A 21,398-nucleotide genomic window follows, 5' to 3' on the forward strand; every position below is an offset into this window, starting at 1 on the left:
TGAAGTGCGTGTTATGTCAGAGAATCCTGGAGGGAAAGGTCATCAGTCAGTGATAACACTTTTACTGATATCAGTCATGGATAACAAAGCAGGCGACTATAACGGGATCAGACTTGCTGATATGGTTCACACGTCATCGTGTCTCAGTTGTATATATTGATGCTTATGATGTTGATCACTGGATTGTCTGGTCCAGACCCGATTGTTTACAGACCGCCGCCAGGTGGCTGGAATATTGCTGAATGCTTCGTAAAACTACACTCAATAAATGAGGGGAACGTGCCCTCTGTTCGACGGCAATATGCCCTGTATATGACGCAATATGTCCTTTGTTTCACAACAGTATATCTGCTATATGTCGTAAACATATCCACCTTGGTCCGTTTGGCTCAAAAACTGACCGATGAATTGCAATCTAAACATATAATGTTCAGTGAGACGCTGACCATAATCAAAACATCAGATCAACTCTGTGAGTTTGTTTGCAGAATGTATTTCCCAAAAGTGAAAAAGTTTTTTTAACATTAAAATATTGACACAGTTCACTAGCTGGTTTGTAACTCAATTTCCCGTTGGAACGTTAATCTGTTATTATCCAATGAAAAGGTGTACTCCCATTACACAACGACATTTACGGTTCAATGAACTGATAAGCTACTACCTGCTACCTCCACATTATAAAGGAATAGTTCAAATAATAAAACAAGAAGGAATTGAAGCTATGTTATTTACTTGAAAGTTATTGCTGCAATATGAAAACAGTTGATTTTCATAACCGTTTGGGTTTAACCTTGTCGTTAAAAGATATCTAAAATGATTGGGCAGTTAACAAACAACACCAGTTTTTCTTCAGGATCTACTCCCACCTGTAGTAGGCAAACTCATAGACAAGCTGTGAGTTAAGGAACTCCAATAATTTTAGCCAACCACGTACAAGACTCAACATCATGGTTTATTTCACCAGCAGCTAACGTGTGGTACAATATTCCCTTAGTTGTTATAAATTGCTGTAGCATTACTGAAATCTTGAGAGAAAATAGTGAACCTAATTTTGAATTTTGTGCCCAACCCATTTCTTAAATGAATAAAATATGATTCAATCAAAAAAGACAATCAACCCTCTGAGTGACAAACCTGTCTCGCACCCCTGCATCCCCACTCTGGATCAGTCTATGTAACACGATCCTTCCGCGGAGTTATTTTTGTAAAATTTTAATACATCCCTATCTTAATCTAAATTCCTTTCTAGAATATGCTGCACAGTGTCGATCAAACAGGAGTTTCATTGATATGTTATGTTTTCTGTTATTTGGTTTGGCGCATTAAACGCAAAAACTCCTCGTAGTTCAGTTTCCCGTCACTGTTGCGGTCCACCATTGAAATGACATCCTTGATCTCGCTGGTCGTCAGTGGAACGCCGTCAGAATGCAGCACCCCAGTCAGTTCCTCTTCTGAAATCACGCAGTCATTGTTCTTATCCAGAGAACGAAATAGGCGGCGCATGCGTGCGCATCTGAAAAGCGAAGTGAAACATGGCATAAGCTGTGTCTTACATCTTAAGTTCACGACCCGCATAAAGAACCAGAACCAGTTTACACGTGAGGACCTAACGGCATGTGTATAAACTGTCGCTGTGAAATGAGAGACAGGGTCCAGCGTAGCATCTGTATTAACGGTCGCCAAACATTTAGAATCAAACAGTATTGACATCGCTCATGTGCAGCCTTGTAGCGATAGAAAATGGGTAATATATTACTAATGTTCATATAAACCTGATGACAGCCTTGATTTGGGAATTATTTCCATCATAATATGCTCTGGTATCTATTCATATTTTTTACTGATCATTTTCCGCCACCCGGCGTTACTGGGTGTCTGATAACAGGAGATTGAAACGTTTGAATCTGTCCGCTGACATTGTCGTTTTCGAGTAAAATTTCTAGTCATAGCTTACTATAACTAATACCAGCAAATCTGGAAGCACGTGGATTTTCCACAGAATTCTGACAGTCACAAGACAGTCGAGTGACGTAATCCCGGGATGACATGACATCATATCCACTACGAAGTCCACCTACATCATGACACAGTTGATGTGTGTGAGTGTTGTGCGTGGTACACCAAATGGGCTTGACATATTGCATCCATGTAGGGAATCGGGTCTTCGGCGTGACGACTAGGCTAACACACCGCCCAGTTGATGAAAAAGACCGCATAAAATTTAAATTGTTGACGTTGAACTAAATATAGCGTGTGTATTTCCTAGTATTGCGTCACGCTTCGTCACACATCCCACTAACCAATCAGAATGGTTCAGTTTTCGAAGGGTTTTCCTCATATAGTGATAAGAACATTTCGCAGCGTGTAAATTACATCAAAATGTCATTTAGAAAGTGCTGCAAGTAAATGTCATTTAGATGCTGCATGGTTATATTTGTGTTCACTGTTTCGTGTCCACAGCTTGCAGACATACTTTAACTTGTTCTGCAGAAGCGGATTTCTCTCTTGTCAGAGGAACAGTAGGGTAGCCTTGTGGTTAAAGCGTTCGCTCGTCACACCGAAGGCTCGGGTTAGATTCCCCACACAGGTACAATGTGTGAAGCCCATTGTCAGAAGGACGACATTTGCACTGTTTTCCTTTATCTTTAAACAAGGAAACTTAGATGCTCATGAACTATGCTTTAGAGTCTCTGCAGTTTAGTTGTAAACTAGAAACCTCCAGATGTATAAGAGCACTGGCTGAATCTCTGCAGCTTAGAGTGAGTATGTGAGTTTATTTTTACGCCCCACTCAGCAGTATTACAGGTATATGACGGCGGTCTGTAAAATAAACGATTCTGGACAAGGCAATTCAGAGATGAACAGCATGAGTATCGATCTACGCAACTGGGATACGGTGACTTGTATCGACCAAGCATGCGAGCCTGACCACCCGACCCCGTTAGTTGTCTCTTACAAGCATGGCTTACTGAAGACCAATTCTAACCGGACTCTTCACGGGTCTGGAGTTTAGATGTAAACTAGTAATCTCTAGATGTATATGAACAATGACTTACAGTCTCTCTCGTGGTTCAATGGCTGGCATCACTGCCAGAAATTCGTCCAGCGTCACTCGTTGGTTCCGATCCGTATCCAGGGCTTTGAAGAGACCCTGCAGACAACGCACATCATCAGCATTGCAAGTCTAACCTAGGAATTACCATATCTACAAGATAATGATGATGGTGAGTGAGTTTAGTTTTACGCCGCACTGAGCAATGTTCTACCGATATGGCGTCGGTTTGTAAATAACTGAGTCTGGACCAGGCAATCTAGTGACCCAGAAGCATGTGCATTATCCAAACCCAGATGTTCACGGGTCCATGGTGTTATTCGGCAGTAACTGTGACCATTTAATCCTCTCTGCCGAGTTACACCATTTAACAATATTACTTTTCACGGGAAACTGTTCAAGATCTATACTTACATAGACTCTGTCCTTGGTCATCGTAAACCCAAGGGTTTTACAAAGGACGCAGAGCTCGTCCATGTTGAGATAGCCGTCGCCATTGATGTCCGCCTCCAGATAGACATCGCTGTACAGCTTTCTCTCCTTTTTTAAAAGCTGGGTCATACTGAGCTGATGTGCCTCAGTATAATTGTAGTAGTCTTAAAATCCACGACTTTCCAAGTTACAGGTGTAAAATTATCCTTCCTTGTAGCAGTTGCGAGTCTATCTCAACCGTCCCTTGCAACAATAACGCACTTACGCAAAACACGGTGTCGATTCTGAAACATGTCTGCAAAGCCGTGTTTGTCAATAGAACCCGACGACAAATCTATTCATTGCACATAATGTACATTCATTCTTGTTAACCTGAATTGTCACAGGCAGGAAGTATGAAACTTTTGAGCTTTACGTATCTTGGTTGAATGCACACGCATATTTGGGTCAGGCGGTTGTGGTGAGGTGATTGTAACTCCCATACTTTAACGTAGACTCACGGGTATCGCAGCGCTGAGATGATCGTATCTCCCATGCTTCAGCGTAGGTTCACGTATTATCGTAGCACTGAGATGATCGTATCTCCGATGCTTTAACACAGACTCACGGTTATCGTAGCACTGAGATGATCGTATCTCCCATACATTAACATAGACTCACGGTTATCGTAACGCTGAGATGATCGTATCTCCCACACATTAACGTAGACTCACGGTTATCGTAGCACTGAGATGATCGTATCTCCCATACATTAACATAGACTCACGGTTATCGTAACGCTGAGATGATCGTATCTCCCATACATTAACATAGACTCACGGTTATCGTAGCACTGAGATGATCGTATCTTCCATGCTTTAACATAGACTCACGGTTATCGTAACGCTGAGATGATCGTATCTCCCATATCGCAACAGCAGATACATCCACACATTGTTGTTGACCCTTTGCGGTGCCAGGGCGACCTAGTGGGTAAAGCGTTTGATCAGCAAAATATGTGTTCGATACCCCAAATTGGGCAAAACATCATTCACCCACTCACCCACTGAGGCTTTTAACATCAGTTTCGATAATGCACCAGTCATGAGACTTTCAAACATGGCTTCTGACCATCGAGTTATACCCTGTCGTACTACTATATAGAATTATATTTTCATGTTGATTTCAACACTTACTGGTTACCCCACCGTGAATTCACTTACTACCTCAGTACTATTTAAAACCAACGTTTTTCTTCTGTGTGACGTAAACCCGTGAAGATCAGTGTTAGAATTGCATGCATGACTGGATCGGGTGGTCAGGCTCGCAGACTTGGCTGACACGACATCGTATCCCAGTTGCGTAGTTCGATGCTAATGCGGTCCCATGAAGGTTCCGGAGTAGAATAGGCCTTCAGCAACCCATGCTTGCCATAAAAGGCGACTATTTTTGTCGTAAGAGGCGACTAACGGGATCGGGTGGTCAGACTCGTTGACTTGGCTGACCCATGTCATCGGTTCCCAATTGCGCAGATAGATGCTCATGTTGTTGATCACTGGAATGTTTGGCCTAGAGTCTATTATTTACAGACCGCAGCCACATAGCTGGATCCTTGTGACGTTAAATAGCAATTAATCACTCTATCGCAAGACGACCAACGAAATATGCTGCTCATTATTTGTTGGTCATGTTTTGGGGTGCATGTTACGGATACCCAAAGGGTTATGTTTTCTATTGTCTCTCTGTGAATTCAAGAACGCTTAGCCAGTATAAAGGGGCTAATCAATGATTAGTATCGAAGCGTTAGCGCAGCAGACCCCGGAAACCAGGCTGTCTAGCAAGGACCTGAAAATCGATCTCACACTTACGTTTGATACCAGTTCTCTCACATGAACTCGTCAAGGGTTACCCTGGCGTTTTTGTCCGTGTCCAGCGATTTGAAGAGATTCTGGAGGAAACAGATGGAGTTCAATCCAGTGATCAACAGCATAAAGGTACATCTAGACAACTGTCACACGTGCCAAGCAAGTCAGCGAGCCTGACCACCCGATTCCCGTAGGCGCCTTATACGACTAGCATGAGTTATTGAAAATCAGTTCCAAATCGAATCTTCAACGGTACAGTTTTTTAAGACATGATACAGAGGACGTATGACAGTGTTGGGGCGTGCAACATGAGACAGAACGTTTGAATCACATGTGGTGATCAAAACAAACGGTGTCAAGGACAATTCCAAAGCTTTGATGTTACTAATTGGTTACCCGTGCATTTAAACGTTGGTAAAAAGATGTGTATCTTCGGGATTACTAACTAAATTAAACTATTAGTAATCATTTCTCCCCCACTCACTTAATCCATTCAGCTCACTCATTGACTAACTCCTCTCACTCACTCACTCAGCAACGCCACCCATCCAAACCCACTCACTCATGGCCGGGGATAAAAAGCTGTAATCGCCCCAGCGCATTTCATGTAGTGATATTTCGCTCAGTATGAAACAACCGAACACAACTGTAGTACATATTGCGTATCAGTTGCTTTTGTGCATATTATTCTCGATATTTATGACAGTCCCTTCTTACCCTCAGCGTTACTGAGACACGGTGACTACAGCGAACAAGGAGGAAGAGTGGGGAGGCTGGACGTGTTTGGGAGGAACAACTGGAGACATCACATGGAGACGCCAGAACTCACCGCAACTCTCTTTGGCGACATGCGATACCCGAGAACCGAACACAGCGCGCCAAGCTCCGACACGTTGAGACAGCCGTCGCCGTTCTCGTCCACTTCCAAGAACACTTTGGTATACCTAGCTCTCTCTTGTTTGGTCAGATGGGCCATTATAAACTAATTAGCTCGAACTCACGAGATTCAGTATAGTCAATGTTTGGTAGCTTGAGACGAGGACAAATGATATGATGATGGTCATAGACTAATAGGGTTGTGTTATCTATATGAAGTGCGTGTTATGTCAGAGAATCCTGGAGGGAAAGGTCATCAGTCAGTGATAACACTTTTACTGATATCAGTCATGGATAACAAAGCAGGCGACTATAACGGGATCAGACTTGCTGATATGGTTCACACGTCATCGTGTCTCAGTTGTATATATTGATGCTTATGATGTTGATCACTGGATTGTCTGGTCCAGACCCGATTGTTTACAGACCGCCGCCAGGTGGCTGGAATATTGCTGAATGCTTCGTAAAACTACACTCAATAAATGAGGGGAACGTGCCCTCTGTTCGACGGCAATATGCCCTGTATATGACGCAATATGTCCTTTGTTTCACAACAGTATATCTGCTATATGTCGTAAACATATCCACCTTGGTCCGTTTGGCTCAAAAACTGACCGATGAATTGCAATCTAAACATATAATGTTCAGTGAGACGCTGACCATAATCAAAACATCAGATCAACTCTGTGAGTTTGTTTGCAGAATGTATTTCCCAAAAGTGAAAAAGTTTTTTTAACATTAAAATATTGACACAGTTCACTAGCTGGTTTGTAACTCAATTTCCCGTTGGAACGTTAATCTGTTATTATCCAATGAAAAGGTGTACTCCCATTACACAACGACATTTACGGTTCAATGAACTGATAAGCTACTACCTGCTACCTCCACATTATAAAGGAATAGTTCAAATAATAAAACAAGAAGGAATTGAAGCTATGTTATTTACTTGAAAGTTATTGCTGCAATATGAAAACAGTTGATTTTCATAACCGTTTGGGTTTAACCTTGTCGTTAAAAGATATCTAAAATGATTGGGCAGTTAACAAACAACACCAGTTTTTCTTCAGGATCTACTCCCACCTGTAGTAGGCAAACTCATAGACAAGCTGTGAGTTAAGGAACTCCAATAATTTTAGCCAACCACGTACAAGACTCAACATCATGGTTTATTTCACCAGCAGCTAACGTGTGGTACAATATTCCCTTAGTTGTTATAAATTGCTGTAGCATTACTGAAATCTTGAGAGAAAATAGTGAACCTAATTTTGAATTTTGTGCCCAACCCATTTCTTAAATGAATAAAATATGATTCAATCAAAAAAGACAATCAACCCTCTGAGTGACAAACCTGTCTCGCACCCCTGCATCCCCACTCTGGATCAGTCTATGTAACACGATCCTTCCGCGGAGTTATTTTTGTAAAATTTTAATACATCCCTATCTTAATCTAAATTCCTTTCTAGAATATGCTGCACAGTGTCGATCAAACAGGAGTTTCATTGATATGTTATGTTTTCTGTTATTTGGTTTGGCGCATTAAACGCAAAAACTCCTCGTAGTTCAGTTTCCCGTCACTGTTGCGGTCCACCATTGAAATGACATCCTTGATCTCGCTGGTCGTCAGTGGAACGCCGTCAGAATGCAGCACCCCAGTCAGTTCCTCTTCTGAAATCACGCAGTCATTGTTCTTATCCAGAGAACGAAATAGGCGGCGCATGCGTGCGCATCTGAAAAGCGAAGTGAAACATGGCATAAGCTGTGTCTTACATCTTAAGTTCACGACCCGCATAAAGAACCAGAACCAGTTTACACGTGAGGACCTAACGGCATGTGTATAAACTGTCGCTGTGAAATGAGAGACAGGGTCCAGCGTAGCATCTGTATTAACGGTCGCCAAACATTTAGAATCAAACAGTATTGACATCGCTCATGTGCAGCCTTGTAGCGATAGAAAATGGGTAATATATTACTAATGTTCATATAAACCTGATGACAGCCTTGATTTGGGAATTATTTCCATCATAATATGCTCTGGTATCTATTCATATTTTTTACTGATCATTTTCCGCCACCCGGCGTTACTGGGTGTCTGATAACAGGAGATTGAAACGTTTGAATCTGTCCGCTGACATTGTCGTTTTCGAGTAAAATTTCTAGTCATAGCTTACTATAACTAATACCAGCAAATCTGGAAGCACGTGGATTTTCCACAGAATTCTGACAGTCACAAGACAGTCGAGTGACGTAATCCCGGGATGACATGACATCATATCCACTACGAAGTCCACCTACATCATGACACAGTTGATGTGTGTGAGTGTTGTGCGTGGTACACCAAATGGGCTTGACATATTGCATCCATGTAGGGAATCGGGTCTTCGGCGTGACGACTAGGCTAACACACCGCCCAGTTGATGAAAAAGACCGCATAAAATTTAAATTGTTGACGTTGAACTAAATATAGCGTGTGTATTTCCTAGTATTGCGTCACGCTTCGTCACACATCCCACTAACCAATCAGAATGGTTCAGTTTTCGAAGGGTTTTCCTCATATAGTGATAAGAACATTTCGCAGCGTGTAAATTACATCAAAATGTCATTTAGAAAGTGCTGCAAGTAAATGTCATTTAGATGCTGCATGGTTATATTTGTGTTCACTGTTTCGTGTCCACAGCTTGCAGACATACTTTAACTTGTTCTGCAGAAGCGGATTTCTCTCTTGTCAGAGGAACAGTAGGGTAGCCTTGTGGTTAAAGCGTTCGCTCGTCACACCGAAGGCTCGGGTTAGATTCCCCACACAGGTACAATGTGTGAAGCCCATTGTCAGAAGGACGACATTTGCACTGTTTTCCTTTATCTTTAAACAAGGAAACTTAGATGCTCATGAACTATGCTTTAGAGTCTCTGCAGTTTAGTTGTAAACTAGAAACCTCCAGATGTATAAGAGCACTGGCTGAATCTCTGCAGCTTAGAGTGAGTATGTGAGTTTATTTTTACGCCCCACTCAGCAGTATTACAGGTATATGACGGCGGTCTGTAAAATAAACGATTCTGGACAAGGCAATTCAGAGATGAACAGCATGAGTATCGATCTACGCAACTGGGATACGGTGACTTGTATCGACCAAGCATGCGAGCCTGACCACCCGACCCCGTTAGTTGTCTCTTACAAGCATGGCTTACTGAAGACCAATTCTAACCGGACTCTTCACGGGTCTGGAGTTTAGATGTAAACTAGTAATCTCTAGATGTATATGAACAATGACTTACAGTCTCTCTCGTGGTTCAATGGCTGGCATCACTGCCAGAAATTCGTCCAGCGTCACTCGTTGGTTCCGATCCGTATCCAGGGCTTTGAAGAGACCCTGCAGACAACGCACATCATCAGCATTGCAAGTCTAACCTAGGAATTACCATATCTACAAGATAATGATGATGGTGAGTGAGTTTAGTTTTACGCCGCACTGAGCAATGTTCTACCGATATGGCGTCGGTTTGTAAATAACTGAGTCTGGACCAGGCAATCTAGTGACCCAGAAGCATGTGCATTATCCAAACCCAGATGTTCACGGGTCCATGGTGTTATTCGGCAGTAACTGTGACCATTTAATCCTCTCTGCCGAGTTACACCATTTAACAATATTACTTTTCACGGGAAACTGTTCAAGATCTATACTTACATAGACTCTGTCCTTGGTCATCGTAAACCCAAGGGTTTTACAAAGGACGCAGAGCTCGTCCATGTTGAGATAGCCGTCGCCATTGATGTCCGCCTCCAGATAGACATCGCTGTACAGCTTTCTCTCCTTTTTTAAAAGCTGGGTCATACTGAGCTGATGTGCCTCAGTATAATTGTAGTAGTCTTAAAATCCACGACTTTCCAAGTTACAGGTGTAAAATTATCCTTCCTTGTAGCAGTTGCGAGTCTATCTCAACCGTCCCTTGCAACAATAACGCACTTACGCAAAACACGGTGTCGATTCTGAAACATGTCTGCAAAGCCGTGTTTGTCAATAGAACCCGACGACAAATCTATTCATTGCACATAATGTACATTCATTCTTGTTAACCTGAATTGTCACAGGCAGGAAGTATGAAACTTTTGAGCTTTACGTATCTTGGTTGAATGCACACGCATATTTGGGTCAGGCGGTTGTGGTGAGGTGATTGTAACTCCCATACTTTAACGTAGACTCACGGGTATCGCAGCGCTGAGATGATCGTATCTCCCATGCTTCAGCGTAGGTTCACGTATTATCGTAGCACTGAGATGATCGTATCTCCGATGCTTTAACACAGACTCACGGTTATCGTAGCACTGAGATGATCGTATCTCCCATACATTAACATAGACTCACGGTTATCGTAACGCTGAGATGATCGTATCTCCCACACATTAACGTAGACTCACGGTTATCGTAGCACTGAGATGATCGTATCTCCCATACATTAACATAGACTCACGGTTATCGTAACGCTGAGATGATCGTATCTCCCATACATTAACATAGACTCACGGTTATCGTAGCACTGAGATGATCGTATCTTCCATGCTTTAACATAGACTCACGGTTATCGTAACGCTGAGATGATCGTATCTCCCATATCGCAACAGCAGATACATCCACACATTGTTGTTGACCCTTTGCGGTGCCAGGGCGACCTAGTGGGTAAAGCGTTTGATCAGCAAAATATGTGTTCGATACCCCAAATTGGGCAAAACATCATTCACCCACTCACCCACTGAGGCTTTTAACATCAGTTTCGATAATGCACCAGTCATGAGACTTTCAAACATGGCTTCTGACCATCGAGTTATACCCTGTCGTACTACTATATAGAATTATATTTTCATGTTGATTTCAACACTTACTGGTTACCCCACCGTGAATTCACTTACTACCTCAGTACTATTTAAAACCAACGTTTTTCTTCTGTGTGACGTAAACCCGTGAAGATCAGTGTTAGAATTGCATGCATGACTGGATCGGGTGGTCAGGCTCGCAGACTTGGCTGACACGACATCGTATCCCAGTTGCGTAGTTCGATGCTAATGCGGTCCCATGAAGGTTCCGGAGTAGAATAGGCCTTCAGCAACCCATGCTTGCCATAAAAGGCGACTATTTTTGTCGTAAGAGGCGACTAACGGGATCGGGTGGTCAGACTCGTTGACTTGGCTGACCCATGTCATCGGTTCCCAATTGCGCAGATAGATGCTCATGTTGTTGATCACTGGAATGTTTGGCCTAGAGTCTATTATTTACAGACCGCAGCCACATAGCTGGATCCTTGTGACGTTAAATAGCAATTAATCACTCTATCGCAAGACGACCAACGAAATATGCTGCTCATTATTTGTTGGTCATGTTTTGGGGTGCATGTTACGGATACCCAAAGGGTTATGTTTTCTATTGTCTCTCTGTGAATTCAAGAACGCTTAGCCAGTATAAAGGGGCTAATCAATGATTAGTATCGAAGCGTTAGCGCAGCAGACCCCGGAAACCAGGCTGTCTAGCAAGGACCTGAAAATCGATCTCACACTTACGTTTGATACCAGTTCTCTCACATGGACTTCTCGCCCACAGGTGTTTAAGAATCAACATTGTATTGTATGTTAATATATAGAAAGTACTTGATGGTATTAAAGATGTGGTTTGAAAAGGATTTTGTGGTGCTTCTTCTGCAGCTATCCCTTATAGGTGTTGTAAACTCTAAAAACATTCAGTCTGACAACCAGTTGGAAAGTTGCCAGTCCAGAATATTCTGGATTAAGAAAAATAAGAAGGTAAATAAGAAGACGGAAACTGCTTAATGTTTTCAAATCTGTCTCAGTCAAGGCAATAATTATTATACTCAAAGTCAGGTTCGTCCAAGACTATCGAGCGCGCTGCTTTGTAAAACTGACAGCCCGGGAGTTTTATATTTTACTGTTTAGCTTATTTTACAGACCCTTTTTACGTTTTACAAAAGAGGAATGGACCTGTCTTCACGTTTTATGCTTTGCTGTGTCCGGGAAAAGGGAGGTAACGCCATTTAAACGTTATGCAAATTTATTTTCACACCATTGCATAATGGATGGATAATTTGAGTCTACAGGGAAATCACACAGTTTTGTGAGGATGTCAGAGGAAAATGTTTTGGGTTTTTTTTTTTGCCACATGTAGGCATTAATGTACAGCACAGGAAGAGCCATGTTATGCAGGTGTTGACCCACATTTCTGACTCCATGTACACAGTTCTGACAAAACGAGGGTTATCGTGATTCGATAGTGAGTGATTCGAACCCCATGTTAACCCCAGATGGGGGCGTTGTGGACGGGCTGTTTTGGACGCCAGGCGATTGATCCAGCGAGCTTAAATGCACTACATCATGTGACACACCACACTTCTCTAAAAATGTATAATGTATTTCTCTCAAATATGCCACGAACCCTCAGAGAACCTACCGTAACATTTATTCCAAAAATACGTATTCAGATTACAATAATAAATAAAAAAAGTTCGAATGAATAAGTGCAGCGTTGCATTAAATCCATTCTCACGCCCTTTACCGGCCGACCGTCATTTCACGCTAACCAAACAGAGGTGTGTACTTTGGAGCGCAAAAATGTCCTTTGAAGCGCAAATAATATGTCCTCTGGATAGCTCTTCGTGAATATCCTACCCACAACTACCCAGTCCTAGGCTCTTCCTAAAGGAAAAACACAGCAAAATGCGCCACTTTGGTCTGTTGGCCTCTCCAAGCCCCGTGCATATGTTTGTAATGTTACTGAGCCTTTTAACACCAGTCCAACAAAGTAGCAGACTGAACCAGATTTTATGATTGCGGCATCTCCACAGAGTCTCCAATGAAGGATTCATCTTATGAAGGGGAGCTAACGCCAGTAACCCATTCACGTCATGAGAGAATTTCTGAGTTTTCTTTAACGTTACAACATGTACAGTGTCAGCTCTATGATGGGGTGATTGGGGACGTCTACTTTGAGGACAAAACGTAAGGAGAGGGCAAGGACACGTGTGTTTTGTGAAATGGTAAGCATGGGAGTGTACAGATTAATACTCCTGTCAACTTCGAGACAGCGACGTTTGACTGTACAAGGTAAAAAGAAGTATGTATGTGGCATCTTCAGTGAATAGGCTTGGATTCACGTCGCTTGGAACAGTACTCCAATTCCTTCACAGCATGTCAACTCAATGTGGACGTTTACCACCTGGTGAGCTCAAGGGACGAAACTCTTCACAGCGAAGTGCCTTTCACTAAACGAAGTCGTTTACCATTTATGGCCATCGCGTATGTGTGTGGTGCAGATAAACCCAGAATCACAATCGGCGAGAACTGGGATTCAAACCAACAATCATAGGTTCCTGGTGTTTCCCAAAAGGACGTAACTCTGCGGTGCCTTACCGGACCCGGACCTATTTGTGGTAGCATGATTGACAGTTGTGTGATAATCAGTGATCAGTGTTTGTTATCAACCAGGTATGCAACACATGGTGTAACGATTGATTGTAAAACCGAAGCATCGTTACTGACCGTATAAAAGAAGGTCGATGACAAATATCAATAGCCACACTCTATGGTAGGCTTTCTATTAGCATGTGTAAAAATCTCCATTCCTTTCAGAGATATTCAGAATATATTCATGATCGGTTAAACACAATCAGAGGTTACTAGATACTTATAATATAATTATGATGATGCTCAATATCGTGCTTACAATCTCGATGCTATTTCGACAGTTTCAGAGGCACGGAAGCTCACCTATATTAAGCGTTATTAAATGCAATCACGATACGATGACATGTTTGAACCAAGTCAGCGAACCAGGGCCCTCATTCTCGAAACGGACGTAGCCCTAAGAATTCCTAACTTTGATCGTAGTCAGTGTGTTAAGAATAAGCTTAAGAAGTCCGTAAAAGTACGAACGTTTCGAGAATAGCTAGCCTGACAATCCGTTAGTCGCCTCTTACGACAAGCGTGGGTTGATGAAGTCCAGTTCTAGCAAGGATCTCCACATGTGACATAATCATATTGTTAAGAACGAACGCAAATACTGTAAATATAAGTATTTATTCCAAGCATTCATTCAGTGTGACACAAACAGACGGAAGTTCAGTGTGCGTGAATATCGTGATTTACAATAACTCAGTTTCAACTATGGAAAATGTTTACGCCATAATATAGAAAATCATTTTCAAGCGCATTTTCATACAATTGAAATAATTTTTTTTCAATCTACTGAAAGACGACCCATGAAACATCATAATGGTGTTTAACATAACCCTTTGCGTTGTTCTGGGATATTCAGGTGTATTACAACTTCCACGTCGAGAGGAAGCTCTGATGTCGGAAACCAGTCCAGTAAGAATCGCACTCGATCACATCTGTTGCTGATCACACCTCGTCACCGGGACTACTAATAACAATGATCAGTGAAACCCCACTATCAGGATAGTCCAGATTATCAAGTGTCCGGACACACGAATCCTTTACTCGGAATTGTGTCACTTTCTGCATATGTTGACGTTCTCGAGAGTAACAGCCCACATGTGTTTCCTGATACCGGGATTTCCTGAAAAACATCTTTGACATATATATACTGACCCCACTTAAACATAGTCATCGGAAAACGGATATATATAAATTTTTTTGTAAAATTCATTCTTTGAAATGTATGGGAGCGTTTAGTCCATAATGCCTTGCGTGTAATTCATCTTTCTAGATGACGTGATTACTCCCCTTTGGTAGGTGGCGGTGTGATCTAACGTCCGGTTCTGGTCGAAGCGCACTGGTAGTCAAAGGTGACGACGTTGCTTGGTCCAGGCTTTATGTTGCTGGTCAGTTCGCACGTGGTTCCTTCAGGGCACTGGCAGCTGGAAGCATTGTGTATGATATAAACATTTTATTCAGTGGAATTATTTACTCATTGCTGGTCGCGGGACAAGAACACACGGAGACAGACCTGATGACCCATCGTGAGATGTTGTCATCACACAATTTGATTTAATGTAGATTTAAGGCATGCTCCCACATTTACAGCCATATATTGCCTTTACACGGCTTGACGAACACATATATCACTTGACTACCCAGAAAGGAAAATATAGTCATTGTGTGTAAAATATCTACAACTTTTCATGACTTCCCTGTAACACATTGCCCTTAGACTATAGCAGAGGTGATTTTATGTCTAAAAATGAAAGGAATATTCTTACAAGATTGTTGTTTTGTGTTTGATGAACCTACGTTTGTCCTATTTGTGTTCGAGCCATGAAAGAAACGGCTTCATTGATACAAGAAAGTGTTGTTTCCCGATTGTAAAGTCAACGGTTACATGCGATCCCTGTCCATCTATTTTAATCGTTGCCAGGGTAACTGGCTACATATGGTAGTCAACGGGCCAATCGGAGGTTTCAATAGGACGACACTTAACACTGCCTTCACTGGTCCTCAATATTTGATGAAAACAAATACACGAAGTTTGTTTGTAGAGTAAAAATGTTTCTTGTAATTGTTTGCATTAAACAAACGTTTTGTTTGTACCCATGTCTCTATTTCTGTTTGAAATTACTCATGCTCATTCAAGTGTACCTGGTACAGATTGCTATATTTTTCTGGTAGTTGCCTGTTGTCTACCAGCAGTGTAATCTGTTCAGCTTTAAGTTTTTCTACGTTTGTTTACATATAAGTGAGCCCTAGGCTTCGTCGCGCTACAAACACCAATATTACTCTATCAAACTGAGCATGGGATTTTCGTCATGGTGGTGCCTGCGCACGCAAACGAGCTTTCGGAAGGACTGGATCTAACTCCTTTCTGACACCTTCCTCGACACAAGTAAAACCTTTGATGACGAAAGCAATGAAGTTGTCACTGATATGCACGGCTTTTTTTTCAATTAAGTGGGCTTTGGTGAAAAAATTTAGTTACTTTTTTCCCTTTCACGCCTTCAACATTCATCGACGTACCAAATGGAGAATCACTGAAGATACTCTAGGGAGGATTAGCGAATAAGTGCGTCTGACAAATCACAAAATCAAATTACTTCGGAAATAGCAAACCTTTGTTTTGCTGATATGATGCCAATTATTGATAAATCTTCACGTCTGATAAGCATGCAGTCAGTTCTCGCGAGAGCTCACGAGAAGCCGCCATTCTGATCCTTTTTTCGTCATATCTGTTCCAGACACATTATCATAATGTCTTTTGATTAAGTGTAATACCGGATGTCGAGAGACATTATCCCGATTGTTCAAACGAGTTACTGCTTGAATCTGACCTGCAGGCTAATGGAGAATGTATTATTGAAATCCGATCTTTCAGGAATTTCGCGCATGTCGAATCTGAACGGGCTTCCACGGACTCTTTGACATATATGTAATATTTTTTTACATGAATATCACGTCAAAACAATATGAAAAAGTGTATCAATAAGTGTATTTAACCCAGATTCCTTTGATAGGTTAGTATGATTTAGAGGTGTCCATACATTGTTCACGTTGTATATACTGACCTACACGTAATGTTTCACGGCAATAACGAAATAAAATTAATATTTTCATAGTGATATGAACATGTCTCTGACATCAGCTTTGGCTCTGTCGCTTTCCAAGACATTCCATAAACACCATATTATATTTTAAGTTTAAGAGAACTTGGAAATATAGGTAAGGAATTATCAGATATGTTCAAAAGACTTAAAATTAATGTGCTCTTTCATACAATTGAAAGTTTAACGATCAAATACCCAAAACATTATAACTGATATGAGTGAAAAAGTTCGGATTTTTTTTTTAAATTTAAAGGATAATTTAAATAAGAGATATTTTAAAACACGAGGATATATTTAGTTTGTTTTCGCATGAACCTTACTCTTAAAATACATTCTTTTCCTTATTCTTGGTAATTTCAAGATGAATGCAGGGACACATCCAACAAGAACAAGATTGCGGTAAGGTGGAAGGAAAGGTTTTGGACTATTACCTCTGAAGATCAAAACTAATGCCATGCCAGATCGAGTGTACCCATCGATTCAACATTCTGGTTTTTTGTTGTTGTTTAACGCCGTGGTAAGCACTTTTCCACCTATGTGGCCTCGGACCAGACAACCCAGTGATCAACATCGAGAGCATCGATCTGCGCAGTTCGAACGCAGTTTGAACAATTATTCAGTGTTCAAAGCTAATGCTGTTGAACACTGGATTGTCTGGTCCAGACACAACATAAAAGTGACTGAAGGATGACAGACACATACTTACTTATCTACAAACCGACACAGTTGTCTGTTGGGCGTCAAACTCGGCCTCCAGCCGCACACAGCCCACCTGCACGGACTGTTCATGCCACACTGGTCGGGCTGGGAGAGAACCGATAGCTGGAAACAAATGAGAAGGCATTCACATTTAACATTTAAACTGTATATTGTAACACAGCAGATAGCGTGGACAACCTTCAATCTAAAACAATCACGTTAAGTGATCCCTTCTGTCATACAGTCTTGTAGACAGGTTCTTGTCCTAATCTTTAACCTTAAACACATATATCAAAACTAATCAGTCAGTTTGTCTTTTTGATATCTAGCTCTTGCGGGCAAATCAACGAAAGCTGTCTTGCCATGTTGGACGATATGTCGCCGTCATGCCTGAATCGTAAGTTTCGAGGATCAGCATGCAGAGTGACAAATTATTCATTTTGACAGAATATAACTTTTTTTCTGAGATCGCATAAATTCCATCAAAGCCTTTGAGGTTTTGAGAACACATTTTGTATGTATTCCATTTGTGTTAAAAACTTTCCGTGAAAATAAAGAAAGCCACGAAATGATAGCGGAAAGAATGGTGGTTATTCTGAGATATGAATGAGGAGAAAACTAATAATATAAATCAAAGTATAGACAACAGTTATTGTAGAGTGAATAGAGGAAATGTAGAATTGTGTACGAGGCCGCTTCAAACCGAACATCAGTTATACTTTGGTGTGTAAACTGAATGAGAGGCGGGGCACAGGTCTGAGTAATAAATACATCGAACACCAAGTAATCCCTTAGAATTCGGCCAAATATATAATTTGATTTATGCAATATGTTGTGTGTAAGAAGAAGACTTTGAAAACTGCGAAATCGGTGTGTAAATATTCGAAAGGATCCCAGTGACTGATATCAAGAACGCCGATCTATTCAGTCGGAGCCAAGTCAGCGAGCCTGACCATTCTAGTCTCTTACAGGCACGGGCTGTTTATGACCAGTTCTAAATCGGAACTTCACAGAATAAAACATTGTACACATAACATCATACTGTAGTCTAATAAACTATGATTTCTCTTAGAAAAATTGTTAAAACTTACCTAAAACATATGACCTGCGATCCAGTCCAACACTTTGCAATATTGTTGACAAAACGTGAGTAAGTTTGAGAATTTGGTTCTAATTTCATTGCGGTGAATTTGAATTCTACAAGTTTATATCCATACAAGTGTTTGTGTTAATCGCATCAATCGGTGAGGAAAGTGACCAGGCTATCGACCAGCGGGCGATATCATTACACCTTCTTAAGTGTTAAGCTGTCGCTGTTGATAGGTATGCGTTGCCGTAAACCCACTAACTAAAGCCTTATTAACTACCAAGCACAAGAGAGAGTAAACGCAACGAAAGGTACAAACGATATGAAAACATTATTAGAATGAAAACGGTAAAAACGCATATAATATGCATCCCAACTACTCTTTTTTCATTTTAGCCACCATCAAATATAGGGGTAATTATTTGTGTTTGCCAAGCAGTATAAATAGTCTTGCGATTAATATGTCCAACACGATAGAAGAAAATCTACATCTTTCCATTTCTAGTTACTAAATAACCACTACATTAGTTATTTGAATTTCAAACAATCAAAATGAAATATAGATATAAACATTCTTACCGAGTTAAATGGAGTTGCTCCGACGATGGCAAGGACGACTATCAGACTTCCGAGCACTTTGGTGAAGCTTTTCATCTTGACGGAATGGTACGGAGACTGGAATGTCGGAATTCTACTGCCCTGCAGCTCTTGGTGGACTGGAGGATGGGCCTCGTCTTATATATACGTTTTCTGCACCCAAAGCTGCTGACCAACTACAAATTTCGTCACGTGGGTCAAGCTAACTTTCTGTAATGGTAGGCGTCATGTCTTGTTTATCAAAGGCCGGATTCACACCATTCCCGACAAATACAGTTAGCTTCATTGGTCTCTGTTTTGTTAAAACTTGGGTTGTTCTGCTAGGTCTTCATTGGCGGAGAGTGGTTACACAATGCTTGTTAAGTGTTACATGAGTATATCATTCATCTCTTTCAATAATATGTCATATTTGTGTTCGAACTGAGCCACGAAAATCCACATTATAACTGGGACGATATTTACGATAAACAAATGTGGAAAAATATATTATATCCAGACGAGAGCATCATTATTTTTATCTACCGACTTAAACAGTTAGTCGTCCATACACGTTTATTTGATTTTTGATGTCTTATGACAAATCTTGACGCTAAGGAATCCTAACTAGTGTTGACGGAGTCTGAGATAATGTGCCTTGTTCGCGACACTGTTATCGAAACATTGACGGAATGAAAGTAAGGTTTCTGACTTAATCAATTACATCTCTACGCTGCATAGCTGGCACTTTGATTGTCTTTCGTTGCAAAATATTTTTATGTAAAGGTTTATTTTTTAATGAAGTACATTAGTAATGTTGTTTTTGTGGGGCTTTTTTTGTTTGTTTTTGGAATTGTGGAATGAATATAACTACCAATAGCAATTTGTCTGAAAAAGAGCATTTTCATACTAAAATTGAGAATTTGAAAAATCATATAAGAACATGAAAAATCAATATCACATCTGAGAACAGGTATATTGGTCGCAGTGAAAATCTTGGTGCCTAGGTTCGATAAAACAACAATAACAGAACGCCATTACTGATGTGTTTTGGTCTTCAATTGTTTGGCAGTGGCAAGTCTGTGGTCTGTAATGTCTAGAGAAAGGAAACTTAAGTGCAGTGGTCGAGTACTTGCAAAATATGTACAGTGTTAATACAATCCATGGGGAGGATGCCACTTTTATGTCACTGTAAAGAGGTGTACAGGAGTGGGTCTGTAACGATGTGGGTCAGTGGCTTATGACTACCGGAACGCCACAATACCTCGGAGACAACTTACTGGCGCCAGTAATCATGTCGTATTAGCGCCGTGCTGGTTCACCATATTATTTTTTTAATGTTTTATTTTTTTTCTCCTTTTTCTTTTTTTCATTTTTTGTGTGTTTATGTTTGTTTGTTTTTGTTTGTTGTTGTTGTTTGTTTTTTTTGGAAGACGCTAACACTCGTGGTCTGCACGTATCGTAATTGACTAGATCCAGCACAAAAATTCCACCAGAATGCAATAGCAAGCATTGTGTTGTAACCTTCCCTTCCTTGGCACGACTGGGACGTGACCGGGACGCATCAGCGACAACCCACTCCAGTAGCCAAACTAGGCAGGGCGCTGCAAGAGGAGTGGACAGAGCTTCCTCAATGGGATTCACACTATGTCACACCGAGTGGCATGACCAATCAGTGAGTACGTCATCTCAAATTATTATCAACTCGGTTGTCTTCCCTATGGTTGTGTGTGCGCAACCTACAAGGTCTGTTGTTGGCATGCTCCAACTACTCATTCCTTCTCTTTCTTTGCTTTAGGCGGTGATGCAGCCGGGTGGTTACAGCGTTCGCTCACCACGCCGAACACCAGTTTTTGTTTCACTACAGGGGTACAATGTGTGAAGCCAATACCTGTGTCCCTCTGCTTCATATTGCTGGAATATAGCTAAATGTAGCATAAAACTAAACTCACTCACTACCTTCTCTATCTCTATATCTCTTTGTACGTCTGCATTCTTTTGTTATATTGATGTCACCCGTTTTTAAGGATATGTGAATGACTAAATAGTAGGTTTGTTCGTTAGGTTCATAGAGGTCCCAGTAAGTTGATAGTCTCCACTGAAGTTCTGTGTTGGATACAGATGACTGTAAGGTATTCATTTGAACTCTCCTGATATGGTTTCTTGTAATTCATCAGGCAGAAGTGTGTCGTATGTTATAAATCACGGCGAAATGAACCAGTGTTGTAACTCTTCTTTATGATGGACATCTTACACAGCACGCGCTCATGAGGCAGGTGAATGG

At 41.2% G+C, this 21,398-nt stretch overlaps 3 protein-coding genes across 3 annotated transcripts; all 3 read right to left on the reverse strand.

The window, feature by feature from the left end:
• Positions 1 to 477: 477 nt before the first annotated feature.
• On the reverse strand, positions 478 to 3,801 carry LOC137272763 (uncharacterized). The gene is made up of 3 exons (XM_067805152.1): positions 3,467 to 3,801; positions 3,057 to 3,151; positions 478 to 1,513 (listed from the first exon to the last, which is right to left on the reverse strand). The coding sequence occupies exons 1-3, from the start codon at positions 3,611 to 3,613 to the stop codon at positions 1,306 to 1,308; spliced, it is 450 nt and encodes a 149-aa protein (XP_067661253.1). The 5' UTR covers positions 3,614 to 3,801; the 3' UTR covers positions 478 to 1,305.
• A 3,094-nt stretch (positions 3,802 to 6,895) lies between these two features.
• Positions 6,896 to 10,219, reverse strand: LOC137272764 (uncharacterized). Its single transcript, XM_067805153.1, has 3 exons — positions 9,885 to 10,219; positions 9,475 to 9,569; positions 6,896 to 7,931 (listed from the first exon to the last, which is right to left on the reverse strand). Exons 1-3 carry the CDS (start codon positions 10,029 to 10,031, stop codon positions 7,724 to 7,726), a joined length of 450 nt encoding a protein of 149 aa, XP_067661254.1. The 5' UTR covers positions 10,032 to 10,219; the 3' UTR covers positions 6,896 to 7,723.
• Positions 10,220 to 14,259: 4,040 nt separating this feature from the next.
• On the reverse strand, positions 14,260 to 19,445 carry LOC137272766 (uncharacterized). Its single transcript, XM_067805154.1, has 3 exons — positions 19,121 to 19,445; positions 17,462 to 17,577; positions 14,260 to 15,078 (listed from the first exon to the last, which is right to left on the reverse strand). Exons 1-3 carry the CDS (start codon positions 19,193 to 19,195, stop codon positions 14,967 to 14,969), a joined length of 303 nt encoding a protein of 100 aa, XP_067661255.1. The 5' UTR covers positions 19,196 to 19,445; the 3' UTR covers positions 14,260 to 14,966.
• Positions 19,446 to 21,398: the final 1,953 nt, after the last annotated feature.

The sequence above is a fragment of the Haliotis asinina genome, chromosome 2 (genome assembly GCF_037392515.1).
Source record: "Haliotis asinina isolate JCU_RB_2024 chromosome 2, JCU_Hal_asi_v2, whole genome shotgun sequence".
NCBI lineage: Eukaryota > Metazoa > Mollusca > Gastropoda > Lepetellida > Haliotidae > Haliotis > Haliotis asinina.